Below are 17,577 nucleotides of genomic sequence, written 5' to 3' on the forward strand. Positions count from 1 at the left end.
GGTGGTGTAGCACATGACACGATCTAATTTATGTGTTGAAGTGTTACCATCCCCACCAAGATGTATCTGAAATGTATTTGAAGCCCAAAGCTGTACTGCAAAAGTAAGGCAATCTAGTCTCACAGATGAAAAACAGTTGTGGCTCCCCCCTCCATCTTTCCTGTCTCCTCATCCTTTGCTTCCTCTCCGAGGAGCAAGTAAATCGAGCCTTCTGATCATCTTATTTTCAACCAAAAATTAATTTATGTCAAAAATGTAATTTATACAAGAGGGATCTGTTTGGGCTTCTGTAAAATTGATAACCAAGCCGGGCAGCCAACGAGCTGCTTGAGAGAATCCGTAAGAAAAGCTCCTCTTCAGCCCTGTGCCCTTTTTTAAAAGGAGATTAATTCACTAAATCATGTGCACGGGGCCCATCTCGCCGGGACACAGAGAATGATGGGGAAGACTCTGTGAAGTTGAGAAATTATTGTTTGCTATCTTTATCCTTTTGAGACCCTTTTAAAGTGTTTATATGATATATTGACAACTATAAGCCATGTTGCCCCTTGAATGTATTCTGCATGAAAGTGAGCAGCCTCAAGCAGAAACTAAAGCTGTGTGTTTGTACTTTCCCTTCATTTCTTTTCAGTTTCCGCACCAGTAAAGGCCTAGGTTATTCTGCACACTTTGTGGGTGGCTGTTTGATAGTGACCTCATTAAAATCCAAGGGAAAAGGATTCCAGCACTGTGTAAAGTACGACTTCAAACCACAGAAGGTATGAAAGGAACGGGAAAAAAAGAAAAAGCAGAATGCAGGCTGTAGGATGCAGGGTTGGTAACCCAGGCAAACCAAATGTTCATGTTCATAAGGAGACAAATCCTGGAAATGCCTCTGTAAATAGATCAGCGAAATCACCACATGCACAACCAGTCACATGTACACACACATAAATAACCAAGTTGCACGCACAATAAATCTGGACCTTTCTCTAAGGTAGAGCTGTCACATCACAGCTGACTCTGGGGGGAAAAGCAAAACTAGAAGAATAAGCGGAACTAGACGAATGAGGGCGATGGGAGAGAGGGATTAGGCAGTACTCTCGATCCCTTCCAGGCACAGTACACATTGAAGACCATTGAAGGCAGATGGAGCCTTTGCCTGTGGACAATTTGAAACATCCTCCTTCATCCCATGGGCATGAAGGCACCACCTTACCTCAACAAACCTCACGAGGACTCAGAGAACTCATTTTAGTTAATTTTTTGCTCTATTTTTAATGCATGTTCTTCCATGTCCGGAAGTAACCATAATAACCTATTTCACTGTGGTAACAGTAGTAACCTATTTCACAGTTTGTAAGGCCGGGGAAAAACCGGGAAACTAGAAACCGAAGTAGGTGGGATTGTAGCTTGAGGGTACCGAGTCCTGAAACCTGATGGAATCAGGCTAATTGAGTAGCTTATAACCACATACTGACTTATTGATATGTTGCGTGTGTGATTGATACTCCACATGTACTCTAGCAGTTCCAAGTGTGAGAGTATGTTTGTTGTTGTTGCAGTGGTACATGGTGACCCTTGTTCACATCTACAACCGCTGGAAAAACAGTGAAATTAGCTGCTATGTGAACGGGGAACTGGCTTCCTTTGGAGACATCGCCTGGTTTGTCAACACCAGTGACGTGAGTAGCGACAATTTTAAATATGTCTTTTGATGTTTGCAAATGTACTTTGAGATCAGTAAGTAGAGGGCACCACGAGTTCCTGTTATGTTTTATTTTTAAACAAAGTCTAGTCGAAAAATGGTTAAAGTCTTGTATACCTCTACACTGGGTTTGGAGATGTGTGTTCGCATCGAGGTTGTAACAGGCTTTCTGTCGAATATCAATTTCAAAACCACATATTGCTGCAGGAGTGTGTACCAAAACTGAAAATCAAACCTTCTTTTCATTCCCTCCTCACTCACAGTTATATCTACTCTCTGTCTCTACTGTCAGAAGGCTGGTGGGGGGGGTGAATCAATTCTCTTTACCTTTTTAGCGTGGATAGTACAGTAGAAAATGACTACGTATACAGCTTGTACCCCTCACACACCCCCCATATGAGCTCTCTCACAGTCCCCAGGATTGCTTTCTGTCATGCTGAGATATGAGGTTCTTAAATCAAATTTTGTTCAGGAATCAAAAAGCCTCCACAGTTGTGGTATAATCCTCTATATGTGTCAGTATGTCAGAAAGCAAATTAGCTACTTGATTGAGACGTGGCCTCATCATTCTCAACACTTCTGCCCTTGCCTCACTGACCATGACGTGAGGAAGATGGAACATTATCATGTTAGCTACAGTTCTTTCGTAGTTTGAGGCTGTGTGTTGCCATTTATAGCTAGTGTTAACATGAATGTGCCTTTTCCCTCTGTTCTTTCTTGCTATTTTTGGTCTTATCCTTCCTCCCTGTCTTACTTCCTTATTTCCTTACTTCCTTCTTCCCTCCCTCCTTCCCTCCTTCCCTTCCTTCTTTTCATCTATTTCTGTGTTGTTTTTTTTTCCCTGTCTTGCTTCCTCAAATGCTACCTCCAACATCTCCCCCCCTGCACCCCCCTCCTGTAGACATTTGACAAGTGTTTCCTGGGATCGTCAGAGACAGCAGATGCCAACCGTGTGTTCTGTGGACAGATGGGGGCGGTTTACCTGTTCGGAGAGGCTCTCAGTGCTGCTCAGATCCTGGCTATCTATCAGCTGGGTCCAGGTTACCAGGTTGGAAAGCACAAAACCTGAGATGTCTATGCAATAGTAACATTTAATAGAGACATATAACGGTTTACAAAAGCAAATGGTGTATGCATGGTGTATGACGTTTTTACAGCTGAAATCTATAATGATTTAATTTTATTTTTCGTGTACCATTTTAATATCTTGGAGCTTTGTAAAATACAGACACCGAAACATTTTCTCTAGTGGCTGACGAGAAGTGGTAATCAACTTTGTGCTCTCTCCCACTAAATCTTTCTGTCTCCTCTTCGACGTCTTCCTGGCCAGGGCACGTTCAAGTACAAGGCTGAGAGTGACCTGCTGTTTGCAGAGCATCATAAGACCTTACTGTATGATGGCAAGCTGTCCTCTAGTATTGCCTTCACATATAACCCTCGCGCCACAGATGCTCAGCTCTGCCTTGAGTCCTCCCCCAAGGACAACGCCTCAATTTTCGTCCATTCACCCCATGCACTCATGCTGCAGGTAAGATGTAATGTAAAAATGTAATCTAACATTTTGCTAGTATAGCAGGTGATAGCCATTCCCCTTGGAGTTAAGAGTTGATATTGCTGGGATTGCCTTTACTTCACTTTAAGGTGAAGCCAGAGTGCTGCACCGACATTAAAGTAATGTCAGTGCAGATTCATTCACCACCTGTACCCCTGCTCCTTCCCTCCCATCCGGCCATATTTACCACTCTTTGCTCTTTCTTTCTTCCTCCACGATAATGAAAGTGGGCCAGTTGGCATTTTTTCATTTTAATAGCCTCATGAGGGCAGAGGTGCAAATGTGTTGAGCTAGCTAGACTGCTGCATCTGCTGGAAAAAGCCATCCTGGTGCTCTAATTGTCGAATTAGCTTTCCCTGGCACTGAGATTTAGTTTGGAACCATTTACAAGTAGCTGTGCATTTTTCCTGCTAGAAGAAAGGAGAAGAACTGTGGAAGTTTTCCATATGCTGGCTAGAAATACATCCACCCATACCACACAAACACACAATGCTGTTTCTTCACTCACTTTGAGTTTTCTTTTCTCAAGCACTAATTGAGTTTTCTCTCACGTCCTCTCATTAAAGTAAATGCTTTGTTTCCTTTGTGACGGGGGCTTTTGCTGCCACACAAACAAATGCCCCCTCTAAACACACAGATGCACACATGAAATGTGAAATATGAATGACTATGTGACCTATATTTTCAGCTTTATACCATGCTCAAAAATTCCAGTCCTATAGAGGGGGAAAACTTTTGCCAAGCCACTATTGGTGTTGCAACACACAACACTGACACCAGCTCATGCTCCAGTTTAGCAGAAATTGAAAGTAAATATGGTCAATTTTGCCTCATCGTCTGTATTTTCAAATTATTTTAAATCATTAGTCAACAAAAGTAACAAAACTAAACAAACGCCATGGCTTAACACTTGGGTTTAAGATCCTGAATTGTATTCAGCCTCTCAAACAAGAGCATTTCCGCAAGCAGAATTAGTAATAAGTCTTGCCATTTTGTTTGCTTCTGACTACGTAAATGCAACTACTTTCAAAATATGTCAGCAAATAGACCTAATTTATGCAAACCACTGTGATTATGAGAGCAAATATCCGTGTGATCCATATACACATGCTGGTCATGTACATGCTAAGTGTGGCCATATGTGTGTTTGTTTCTGTAGGACGTGAAGGCTGTGGTGACTCACTCAGTCCAGAGTGGCATACACTCTATCGGAGGTGTGCAGGTCCTCTTCCCTCTGTTTGCCCAGCTGGATTTTTGCCAGCCCTCCAGCCATGAGCTCGACACCTCTGTCTGGTAAACACCTGCGTACACACACACACACAGACACACACACACAGACACACACACACACACACACACACACGGCACAGACACGTGCGCACACATACAAATATGCGCACACACATACGCACGCACACACAGAACAATGGGTAGTTCTGGATTTTGTTTTGTGTTATTGAGCCATTGTGATAGCATATAACATACAAAGTATAAATATTAAGGCTACTAGTTTAATGGCTTTAAGGTGGCACAATTGGCCAATTATGCTGTATTGCTATATTCTTGCATGGAGGTACAGTTAACTTATCACATTATTATAGGATCATTATTACTTATGAAGGAAATTGAATAGGCTATATACTGTGAGTCACTTTAAAAATAAAATAATGAAAATGAGACAATTTGAAGGTGTTCTAGACATGATATACTTTGTTTTTAGTTTGATCTTAATAGCAAACTATTTTACTGATTAAAAGTAAGTTGGGACAATAAGTTATTCACAATATCACTATGCTGTGGTACTCAAACAACCCACACTGCTTATCATTTAAAATTTTGAACATGTCCCAACTTCTCAGTCTATTACCCTGGGCTTCACAGACTGTGTTGCGCTGTCACTGTCAAAACAGAGGCCCGCAGTAAGTGTTTAAAAGCAGGAAAATATGTTTTGTATTTTTAACTTTTGACTTAATGCTGAGTGTGAAAGCTGTGAGGCCATCTTACTTATAAACTGCAGTGTTGTTGTATCTGCTGCCCTCAAGGTGACGCTAACTAGAATCTGTTCTCCCAGCACAATGGGGACACGACACCCTCATTCAATCACATTTCATGTAGGATATGTCCTTCACAGTCAGGGCCTTGTCAGCAGCTTACATAGATTATTGTCACTGTCTAACTCACTGTGTCTGCCTCTCTTTGTCACCCTCTGTCTGTCTGTCTGTCTGTGTGCCCCTTAGCTGCACTTTGCTATCCTTTGTGATGGAGCTCTTGAAGAACTCAGTGGCTATGCAAGAGCAGGTCCTGGCCTGCAAAGGCTTTCTCGTCATTGGCTACACTTTGGAGAAGGTGAGACAAACACACAAATTGGCCGACAGAGAAATACACAAGAGAGCCATCTTCCCGTACCAGTAGCTGCACTCATAATGAACCCAGCACAGTAATAAGGCTGATCCTGATTCCCTCAACGCCACAAACACATTAGCACAGGCACACACCAACACTTAATGTGAGACAGACTTTGTTTTCCCTCAGCTGTATTTAGAGGTCAGAGCTGGCTTGTGTGCTTGTTAGACAGAAGAGGAGCTCCTCCTCATCTTTCTCTGCATGTGTCCTTTCCCTCCCCTTTCTGTGTTGTACTTCATTCACCACTTGCTGCTTTTCTGTGTCTTGACTCATTTCACTGACATATCTTCTTCTCCTATTTTCGCCTCATATTGTGGCACTTTCTGCCTCGCTGTCTCCCTGTCTGTGCTCCAGTCTTCCAAGGTGCATGTGACGCGGCCCGTCCTGGACATTGTGCTGACCTTTTCCAGATACCTTAGCAACTTGCAGAATGGCATCTTGCTGCTCAAGCAGATGTGTGACCACATTCTGTTCAACCCTGCCATCTGGATCTACGCCCCTGCCAAGGTAACAGGAATACACACACTTAACACAGCAGCACATTATTCTACATTGTGGTACATTTTTAAAAATGGAGACACACAGCATATGCACACGTAGATAGAGCACACGACAGATCAGTTAGTGCATACAAACATGCACACTCACACAGAGCTGATACTTCTCCTGCTCTGTGTTCGTGCTCTACTTTTCATTTCCACTATTTCAGAGTTCAGCTCAGAGTTCAAGGTTATCCCGTCAACTGTGACTCAGTGACTATTTAAATGAGAATGGCTTGCCTACAACTCTTCTGGGCTTAGAAGCCTCCACTTTTCTCTCAAAGGAGCAAAAAGATAGGACACACTAAAACTGGATTATTCCACTCAAAGTATCAAGTGTGTGTGTGTGTGTGTATGTGCGTTTTCACGTGGGCTTAATCTTTTGCAGGTGCAACTGACACTCTACACTTACCTGGCGACGGAGTTCATCAGCACAGTGACCATCTACAATGCCATTCGCAGGGTGGGCACTGTGCTTCAGGTCATGCATACACTGAAATACTACTACTGGGTTATCAACCCACAGGACCGCAGTGGGGTAATCCCCAAAGGCCTAGGTGAGAGCACACATACAATGCAGAACTGTCCTGTATATACTGTTCATATAATGTAATGCAGTAATGGCACTCAACTGATTTATGGTGTTTCTACACCTCTTCTTGCATTGTACTTGCATGTAAATGCAGATTTCACATCCACACAAAAGCATTTCACAGGAAGATGGATTCACACATAGAAACACACAATACACTAATACTCGTAAATTCTTCAAAACAGGTGCAAAAAAATTGATTGATCACCCACATGATTTTTTTTTTTAATACCTTTTGGTCCTGCTCAGTTGCTCATTCATTAGCTATTATCAACAGCCATTATTTGCTTTTTGGTTTTTCAGAGGGTCCAAGGCCAAACCAGAAGGAGATCCTGTCTTTGCGAGCCTTTCTGTTGTTGTTTGTCAAACAGCTCATAATGAAGGTAAGTTCACGTTCCACGAAGCCAAAAAAGCAGGCACCTCCCACCCCTGATCAGAAAAGACCTGCATGGATTCACTTGGGAAAGTGGCACATTTGGATGCCTCAGTAATGTGCATTAGTGGTTTTGTAAGTGATGTATGTCTGATGTGTATAGTTGCTGGTGCTCTGTGATTGCAGATTTAAAAAAAATGAACCCTGTGAAACAATTGTGAACTTTTCTACACAATAATATTCTAGGATCACGGAGTCAAAGAGGACGAGCTACAGAGTATCCTGAACTACCTCCTTACCATGCATGAGGTAGGCATGCACACTGTTATTCATGCAGGGGATGCCTCACCACCAGATGGCAACATGACACCACTGTACCGTACTTTGTCTGATGTGCAGAGCAAGAGCAAACGATTCCTGTTGCCAAACGCAGCAGTACTGTTCCTTTTTATTTTTCCCAAGTCTGCCAGTTAGATGTCCTGACAGAGGTGGTTTTGTTTACAGTGGAGTGATGCATAACGAACCATACAGTCAGATCCGTCAGTGACACAATGAACCTAGTAGTTCAGAGTAAAGGGTGACTCCAACAGTACAACATGTAGCAGCCCTTCATTTTATAGAGCACATACTGTAATTCAGACGCTTGTGATATACTCCATATTACCGCTGCTACTGCCGCTACTATACAAAGTAGAAATATAAATATCAGTGAGTAGCTGCACACATATCTGCCTTTCTTTTATCAACATGTTCAGCTGACTATGAATTCCTTTATAATTTAAGATATCCTCTCAAAAGCTGACTCACTTCAGCTTCATTAAGATGCAATAATTGTCCCGCTGCTCTCCTTGAATACCTTAGTAGCCTCAACTCATTTCCTCTCTGTCCCATAGGATGACAATCTCATGGACGTACTGCAGTTGTTGGTGGCTCTGATGTCTGAACATCCTGGGCCGATGGTCCAGGCCTTTGACCAGCGCAATGGGATTCGGTAATGATCACCGTTTTTATTATCTGCAAATGTACTTGTAGTTTTGTGAGTATGTTTTTGCTCAAATTAAAAAATGGTCAGGGTTGGAGCTGATTATTTTAATTTTCATAGTTTTAGTGTTGTGTCACTCTAGATTTATGCAGGACATTAGATTGTGGATTCTGAATGGGATCATTTGTTTCATTTAAAAACAGATCAAATTCTGCTTTTAAAAAGAAATCTGTTTATTTGGCATGGAAATGTTTCACTCAATACTACTATAACTCTTAATTGGATGCTACAAGTGTTTTATATGTTAAATGTATACTTCCTATGTCACTTTTTCTTTTGTATTGTTTTTTTTTTTTTTTTTAGAAAATGTAATGGAATTGAATTGAATTTTGCTTTTTTTCACAGTGTGATTTACAAGCTTTTGGCTTCAAAAAGTGAAGGAATAAGAGTGCAGGCACTCAAAGTAATGGGCTACTTTCTAAAACACTTGACACCAAAGTAAGTAAAATGTCAAAGCAAAAATTCTTATCACTATTTCTCCAGACTAAACAGGCTTAGTTCTCTGTAGTTCAGTGTGTTAGAAATGTAAAATATACATGTAAGCACACGTTTTTTATGTGAGTAAGATGAAGAAATAACTGAAAGAGAACAGTGTTACATTTTGATAAGCGTCTGAAAATGCTCTAAATTTGACTATTGATTCCTTAGCTTTCACACTTCATATTTTTTGTGTGTTTGCTTTCACTACTTATTACATTTTTATGTAGATAATATCATTTTTAAAAGAGAGTCCGCTTCCTAATGATAATGTTGTTGTTATTGGGGACAGAACAACTGTAAAATATCATAGCATACAGTGGAATCTAATTATAGAGCTAAATTTCAACAACACTTTTAAAATGGTTCATGTTAATGTTGATTCTCTATTTAGCTGCAGGCCGCACTGTCAAAATAAACTTAAAAAATGAGTTATCTTGCACCTAAGAAAACCTCTTTTATTCTCATTTTGAGCATTCTTTTGATACAACGTGTCTCTTTCGGGCTATTTTTGGAGGTGATGCTTTATGAGATTCAGGTCATATTGCGAGCTGTTGTCCGTTTAAGTTTTACTAATTTACCACCAGTTATAGTGTCTGCACCCCTATGCTGAAATAGGAGTACCAGAAACAACTCTAAGCCTGTCTCGGTAACCGCTGTTAAGCCTTGAGATCCAGATGCGAGATTGATCGTAAGGCTATCTGCAAACGGTCCACGGTTTTTCTTTTTTGTTTTTTTTTCCTGAGTCACAATGATAAAATTGGAAGTGATGCATGATGAGAGATGAAAGCGACAAAGACTAAGAGGAGTAAGAACTCCTCTTACTTAGTCAGCAGGGATTCTCTTTTTCATTTCCTCCATGTCAAATGTCAACTGGAGCTAAGTTGATTTATGCTTCTGAAGATTTCAACTGCTGCAATTATTTGACTCATCAGAGAGATTGTGCTTTCTTTGCCTCTCAAAATTTATGATTTTCAATTTTCAAAAATCAAAAATCTTATTGGAATTCTCAATAGGATTTAGTATTACTTTGGAAATAAAAATTCTTGAAAGTCGTGGAATTTCTGTGCATTGATGTCAAGTCAGTTTTGTACAGTATATCATGTTCCAGTTTAAAAGAGGCACTGCACTATTTTCTGAACAACGGCCTGGCAAATACTGATGTTTACTGACCGACTTACAACCTCCTAATGTCCGGATCAGGAGGAAATCTGAGGTCATGCTGAGTCACGGCCTCTTCTCCTTGCTCATTGAACGCCTGATGATCCACTCCAGCCAGTTCACCATGACAACCTACAATGTGCTCTTCGAGGTCAGTACTCTGCCTGTGTTCACTCCCCAGGCCTGTACTTACCAGACTGAAATGATTTTCATAGACAACAGTAAAGAAATACAATAATAACCACTGTGTTGAACTACATACCGATATTTATTTTTTATATACATTTTGTGTGTGTGATTCACAATACCACTGAATCTGTGCTTAACTAGCTAACCTTTGCCAAATGTTCTTAATTAATATGAAAATTTAATGAAACTCCTGAAACAATGAAATGTACGGCTGGATCAACTGCAGAAACTCGATTTGACAATTATTCAGCATTAGTCTACCTGATGGTGAAACACATACACAGCGATGTGTATCCATAGTGTGGTTTGTTTCTCTGTCATTGTTAAGACCTATGTAGACATTTATGACTGGAGTCCCCTCTCTGTCCCATGGTAGATCCTTACAGAGCAGATCTGCACTCAAGTGATCCATAAACAGCATCCGGACCCTGACTCCTCTGTGAAGATTCTCAACCCACGTAAGTGCCTCCTCTGCTCCACACTGCTCTCCTAAATCATCCCCTGCAGCGTACCCTCTACATACCTATTGCTCCATACAGCGGTGGAGGACATTCCCCATGGAACTGTACGATCTCTATATACAGTCAAACAAATGAAGGACATAAATTTTGCAGCCAGAGGGTATTTTCATACGACTGAACCTAGCATGAGGGGAGTGCAAATGTTTGTGTGACAAATATACACACATCCGCTAGTTTTATTGAAGGCCGGTATCATGATTGGTCAGGATTAATTTACACATAAAAGGAATGATAAATGTAATGAAATTATAATGGGACTTAATTCAGTGTGTCAGAAATGTTATGTTGGAGTATGCATGTAATCAGTTTAATCAATTATTTATTTGATTTTAAGTGAGTTTAGAGTTTATTGTTTTAATACATTTGCTTAACTCATATAATGTTCATTCAGTATTTCTATGTACTTTGTGGAGTAAATATCCAAAATGCATTATTAATTATGAAATAGTTAAATTTATTAAATATTTGATCTAATATCCTATCTATTTTACCATTAAACTTAGCATATCATGTTAATGTTTTATATTATGCATTTTATAATTAAAAACATATTTAATCATTTGTATTGATCATAACATAGAATAAAAAATAGATTTAAATAACATTATGACTTAATGTAAAAAAAAGAGTATATTTAAATACACACATCCAGTGCATATGTACACCATTCAGCCACAACATTAAAACTGGCAGCTGGTTTTAATGTTGTGGCTGATCAGTGTGTGTGTGTGTGTGTGTGTGTGTGTGTGTGTGTGTGTGTATGTGTGCGTGTGCGTGTGCGTGCACTGTATTACTATATGCTCAAGCACAGACGATGTGCATATTTTTATCTATTTTTTTTCTACCAGTGCATCATCACTACTAGAAAGTGCAACATACTGAGCTGAGAGGACAACTCCTGGCTTAGCTCAATGTTCCCATTCCATATTTTCAGACCATTACTTGCCTCCAATTTCACGTCAGCTCACAAAACGTTTTTATCAGGTGAAATCTTAAGTATTCATTTCAGCCAAGAAAAAACAAACATCCCTCTCTCTTTTATACCAGTGCTTCCAAACATACACAGGCAACTTTGTGCACACACTTGCAAAACAGCTTTAATCAGAATGAAATCCAAGCACTTGGTATAATCACAACCAAGGTTTACTTCCAACCAGCCTTAATCTGACAAGGTCCTGCTGTAGTCACACATTGATTATCTTAAGCCTTTATTGTGTTAAAAACTCTCCTACCCAACCATCCTAGACAGGCGGTATACATCATAGAAACCGTGTATAGGTTTGTACAGCACATAGAGTGGTGGTCTGTTTCTCCTTTGCTGCGCATTCTCTTGATTTAATCTGCGACAAACTCCCAAAATGGCCCCCTGATTGCAGTCTTTAGTAACGTCAGAGCCAATCAAACAAACCGAGGAAGTACCGTTTCCCTCAAATTAACTCAAGGGAAAGGAACCAAGAGCAGATGGGAAAAAGAAGGGAATACGCCATCCCTCCATCCTCATTCCCGGTACATGCTGGGGTAATTTTCTGGCGGTAAAGGTTCAGCGACTCATAATTTGAGTGACTAAGGCGTAGAAACAACACAACCGTCTGCTGGGGCAAGGGGGCATCGGTTAGCGCCAAGGACTGAAGAGACAAGTGAAATCCAAGCCCTGCCGTCTCTCTATTCATGGCAAATGGACACAGACATTGTCTAGATAATTCATCCAAACAGTCAGTCTCTTTGGTTTAACTGAAGCCAAGCCTTCCGGAAGGGCCCTTGACTCTGGCTCTCTCATTTGAAACAATACCAAAACCATTACAGTATAATAAAGATCAATGGCCCAGACTTTTTTTATTCTCCTCTGTTCTGTTTTTCTTACCACAGGCGCAGATTTTCAGGTGTGTACAGCTGGGAGTTCAGATAGTTTGTGACACAGTGATTTGCACATGTTGAAAGCAATCTATGATTTAGATGTTGATTTGTGCCATTTCCTCTGCTGCACCTAAAAAGCAAGTTTTAGTTCCAAGCAGAATGCTGGATGTTTTAAATCCAAACTTTTTAAATCATAATCCTTGAAAACACAGCTTCTTATAATGTGTTATGTTGCAGAATGGAAAACACAGACATTCATTCTAAGAGATAAAGAAGTATCTTGATATTTTCAGGCAGTGTTATGTTCATTTTTGAAACTCTCTAAACATTTTTTTTAATCCTTTTTATTTTTACACTTTTTTGGTTTGTTTCTGTTAATATTTCTAGAGATTCTGAAGGTCATAGCCGCATTGCTGAAGAACTCTCCTCCATCTCCTGAGAGCATGGAGGTGCGCAGGGTCTTTCTGTCGGACATGATCAAACTGTTCAATAACAGCCGAGAGAACCGCAGGTAAGAATTCAGCCACTTCACAGAATAGAGAACTACATCGTACACTAGTCCACACAGTGTTCACATGCCAGGGGATTCACATTCACCACGACACCACCTTCTCATAGCTGTGCACTTTTTTGTTGTCAGGAGCCTGCTGCAGTGTTCGGTGTGGCAGGAGTGGATGCTCTCTCTGTGCTTCATCAACCCGCGAAACACCGAGGAGCAGAAAATCACGGAGATGGTGTATGCCATCTTCCGCATCCTGCTCTACCACGCCATCAAATATGAGTGGGGTGGCTGGCGCGTCTGGGTGGACACCCTGTCCATCACCCACTCCAAGGTCAGAGCACTCATTAAATCCATACACGCTCACACGCAGCTTAGGCGCAGCTTTGTTTATCTTTCTCTGTGGATATTCTTCTATCTACTCATCTGTTTCATTTTTACAGTTTTTTGTGTTCCGTTCTCTGTCTCTCTTCATTTTACATCACACACTCTTAATCTCTCTGTAGTAAACACCAGAACATGCACACATACTTACACACACTCAAATCCTGCTGCATTATTGTCAACCTAAACATTCACCACGTGACTGTAACTGTAACCCTCCTCCTCAGTTTGATTCCAGCCAAACAGACAGCAAATTTCAGTCAAAGCCATCCGCTCTGTCACCCAAATGTTTAGTTTGAATCCAACATAATACAATTCATCAAATAAGAAATTAGAGCGCATTACCGTCTCGCAGCGTAGGCTAGCATAGTAATTGAACCTTGCCTCTCCGTGCCCATCAGATTAAGCTTATGGAAGCTATACAGTGATTATTATCTAAAAGCTAGTTGCAGTGTAAACCAATGGGAATGAATCCAGCAGCCCTTCCACTCTTTATTTATGTATAGAGTCTCTTTCTTTCACATTGCACAGATAAAAATAAACTTCTGGCACGTCTTATTTCCAAAAGCTGAATTCAAAATACTGCTTCAGAAATTCAGTGTTGATATCATATTACGCTACTCTGTTCCAAAGCAGTGAAGTAATTGAGGTTGGTGTCAGATTGTGGTCTGGGGGGTTTTTAAGCCTGGGAGATTGAAGGTTGAGTTAAAGAAGTGCTTGCGATATGAGCCGCTTCACTGTGGAGCGGGGTGCCGTGAGTGTTGGCGTCCAGTAGGGGGCACAGACAGACTGCATGAGAGGACCAATATGAAGGCAGCAGTTAGCACCATGGTGTGTGTTATGCGCTGGATGCTCTGAACTTCCAACGTCTCCCCACTCCTCTGACCACTGTAGAACTAACGTCCAGTTGTAGGGAAAGTAAAATGTACATATAAAGGTCCAAGGAAATTCTCTGTCCTGGCAGTCAAGGGCAGCATTTGATGTAAGGTGGTTGCAAAGACGAGGATGTAACAAGAACAGTTTGCTCAGTATATTGTGGTACAGTGAAACTGTGAAAAAATTAAATGTGCAGAAATGTGCATGCTTAACTGTATTGTACTGTCATTACAGCACTGTGGATATATTTAAATCCATTTTTAAAATCCGCAGTTTAAAATGCATTTGATCAGAAATGTAACTGTGACATTTCCGTTGGGCAGTGATTTAAAAAGTGCTGGTGCAAATATGATATCATTCTGAGATTTTGACTGTTTATTGATAACATCTTATTAATGTAGGAATTAGTTTTGCCTTAATGCTTTGTTCTGGTTTTACCTGTTCATAAAGCTGGGTTCTCATTTTGCAACATAGCAATGTGTCTAGTGCGGTGTCGTCCGGAAAGTGTTTATTCTTCCCGTCACACGACATGCTATAATTTCTTCTTTTCCTATAATTGCACAAGATTAATGCTGTTTCTTCCTGGCTCTAGCAACAATACCCAGCACTCACCTAACAACAGAATTTTCACACGTACACTGTGTGTAACAGACCCATTCACTTGTAAGATGTGAGAGACACACAAACAAATGCGCATACGGTGCAGGGACCCCGCCTGTGAATCTGATAGTTGCACTGGGTGCTAGCCACCAAGATACATGCATCTGCTATAAAAAAGCTAAAGAAACTCAATTGCAATTTTATTGTCCCGTTTGATAGATTTCCTGCCACCTTTGTAGCACCAAAGCTGTTTGTCACTGTTGCTCTCTCCTCCCACTGCTGCAGGGCTGTGTGTGTGTGTGTGTGTGTGTGTGTGTGTGTGTGTGTGTGTGTGTGTGTGTGTGTATGTATGTACATCTATACGTGTGTGTGTGTGTGTGTGTGTGTGTGTGTGTGTGTGTGTGTGTGTGTTAATGTGAGTTACCAGGCACATTTTGTCTTTGCCCTCCTTCTCTCGAGCTCTAGTAAGCCCTTCTCTCCGATCCCATTGAATATTCATCAGAACCGTGCAAGAACAATCAGAGAAACAAGGCCTCATAAATACAACCAGCCCACGGGGAGCCTCTTGATAAGTGCATATATGCATTCACAAATACGTATATACACACTTCATCTTTACATAGACTGTATGATTTAGCTTGCCTTGTGTCAGCCACGATATAATTGTCAGTATAGCGTTATTATGCCTATTGCTACGTCTTCACTTCTTTGCTAATTTCCTAAGAGATTAGCACGGTACAAATTTTTCTCCTTGACTCACAATCTTTGTGCCGCATTTTCCATTCATACAATATTGCTTGTTGTATCACATACTTTTTTCCTTTACGGTTTTCTTGCATTTCCCGCATTTTAGCCACAGGTTTTGTCTATTTTGGGTATATAAAACTCCTTATAGGCTGACATCTGCCGTTAACTCATGATAGAGCAGGATGAGCAAGTCTACTTGTCAGTTTTTACTTATTTATCTTGTTGTGTGTAGCCTATCAGTGATCAAAAGGCCTATATGGACCATAATTCGTATCTTTTTTTAGTTTTTGTACAGTCATAACAATCTGTAGGTGTGAGAATGTGTGTTTTAGTTATACTGGGAAGACTGGGTTATACTGGGTATACTGCATTTTAAACATGATTTATGATTGAGATGGTTTACTAAAGGTTTTTTCTTTTCTTCTCTTGTCTTGTCTACTGGGAAAGTATAGATTAGCAAGGTACCAACAACCTGGCTAAGATTTGTTGAGAAGTAAAAATTTGCGAGGTTTAAAAAAAATTTTGCATATTGGGTTGTGTGTTTTTAGTGTGTATGTTTTGTGTCTTTGTACGTGTATATCCTTCTATGTCAGTCATTAGAAAGTAAGTGTATCTGCATAGGCATCATTCTGAATAGACAGATGTTCCTGCAGGTGGGCACGCTGACACAACAGCCCTCCCGCTTTCAACTCACACACTCACCCAAGGTGCCCCTCGTCCATCTTTGCACACAAATCAGTTTGAGAACAAGGAGATCTCCAAAAGAGAGACATCGGAGCGTGAAAGTCCCTCTGTCCTTCAGACTCCCACTGTTATGCTGTCAGACATTTTACCACAAAGATAGATATGAGTAGAAATGAGCCAACAGATCTCTGACAAAAAAGAATATACATTAAGGTATTAAAATAGTCAATAATTTTACAATTACATTGTGGAAAAATGGAGTTTAAGTATATCAGTTCAGCCAGTCGTGATGGAATGCCATTAGTTAAATAGTTTGGTTATAAAGTCTTCGCCTTCTGGGGTTATTGAGACATTACACACAGAAGACTCAAGCTGTTGTTCTTGGCAAAGAGTGCCAGATAGATGCATTGACAAGTGGACAAAGAAAGGAGAAAGGGAATTCATTGAGAAGCCAGTGCTAGATAAAAGCCATACATAGAGTGTCGTCTATGCTCTTTAATAGCAAACCAATCACAGGTATTCATATATTTGATCTTTTATCTTGTAATTGTCAAATAATATTAAAATCTCAAAGTGAAATGTATTAGAATCAGATGATGGATATCCCATGAATTAGCTTACTTGGCTTAAAACTCTTTTTCTCTTAGTGTACGCAATCTTTGTGCAAGCTTGTCTTTCTATCGCTATGACAGAAATGACAGATTCAGTCCATATTGTATGAATATCACTGGATCAGGTGGACAGGAGAAAACTAAGAAGAAAAATGTTTTAACAAGGAATGAGAAGGGAAGATATTGGGAACAAGAGCAAAACCGCATGGCCAGCACAGCGGTTACAGATGACATTGATTTTGGAGGAGGAATTGCATTTAGCTAATCGGATTAGAGCCACGCTGCCCTCCACATTTCCCCTTTGTTTTGTGGTTGCTTGCTATCTATTGATCTAAATGTGGACTCCCATGCTCCTACTGTGGGGTCTCCCAAGATCACTGCTTTGCCACCCTGACCCTCACCTAACAGGTTGTAGTGTGGGGCCTCTGCTTATTCTGGATCAGTTGTACAGTTCAGACATGGGGACAATGAAAGTTCTAAAAAAAGTTTCTTTACTGCATGAAAGTTGAGATTTTATTCTCTATTTTTTGTCTTTTTGTGATTTACTTCTGTTGTTAATAATATTGTGGGAAGTGAGCCGACAGAGACTTGCGCTCTTGAAGTCCTGCAATGTCTTTTTGTTTATGACAGTGTGTCCCATTTCCAAAGTGTTTCAAATCTTTTGTATGATCTGGCTGTCCTGTGCCCAGTTAATACCATGTTAACTGTCACATTAGAAAAGCCCACCGTGTTTTTGTACATTACCATAACATTTTTCCATACCCCACTGAGGCCAGGCCGAGTCAT

The 17,577-nt window shown here is 40.5% G+C and overlaps 1 protein-coding gene across 1 annotated transcript in view; it reads left to right on the forward strand.

The window, feature by feature from the left end:
* Positions 1-17,577, forward strand: part of lrba (LPS responsive beige-like anchor protein) — a 191,710-nt gene that overhangs the window by 33,520 nt on the left and 140,613 nt on the right. The window contains exons 6-21 of the mRNA XM_040146675.1: positions 632-758; positions 1,545-1,664; positions 2,589-2,735; positions 3,018-3,215; positions 4,399-4,532; positions 5,477-5,585; positions 5,997-6,149; positions 6,570-6,738; positions 7,077-7,156; positions 7,393-7,455; positions 8,040-8,137; positions 8,534-8,626; positions 9,869-9,977; positions 10,392-10,473; positions 12,778-12,901; positions 13,031-13,223. Coding sequence (XP_040002609.1) covers positions 632-758; positions 1,545-1,664; positions 2,589-2,735; positions 3,018-3,215; positions 4,399-4,532; positions 5,477-5,585; positions 5,997-6,149; positions 6,570-6,738; positions 7,077-7,156; positions 7,393-7,455; positions 8,040-8,137; positions 8,534-8,626; positions 9,869-9,977; positions 10,392-10,473; positions 12,778-12,901; positions 13,031-13,223 — 1,999 coding nt within the window. The remainder of the gene's footprint in view (positions 1-631; positions 759-1,544; positions 1,665-2,588; positions 2,736-3,017; positions 3,216-4,398; positions 4,533-5,476; positions 5,586-5,996; positions 6,150-6,569; positions 6,739-7,076; positions 7,157-7,392; positions 7,456-8,039; positions 8,138-8,533; positions 8,627-9,868; positions 9,978-10,391; positions 10,474-12,777; positions 12,902-13,030; positions 13,224-17,577) is intronic.

The sequence above is a fragment of the Xiphias gladius genome, chromosome 15 (assembly GCF_016859285.1).
Source record: "Xiphias gladius isolate SHS-SW01 ecotype Sanya breed wild chromosome 15, ASM1685928v1, whole genome shotgun sequence".
In the NCBI taxonomy this organism is placed as follows: domain Eukaryota; kingdom Metazoa; phylum Chordata; class Actinopteri; order Istiophoriformes; family Xiphiidae; genus Xiphias; species Xiphias gladius.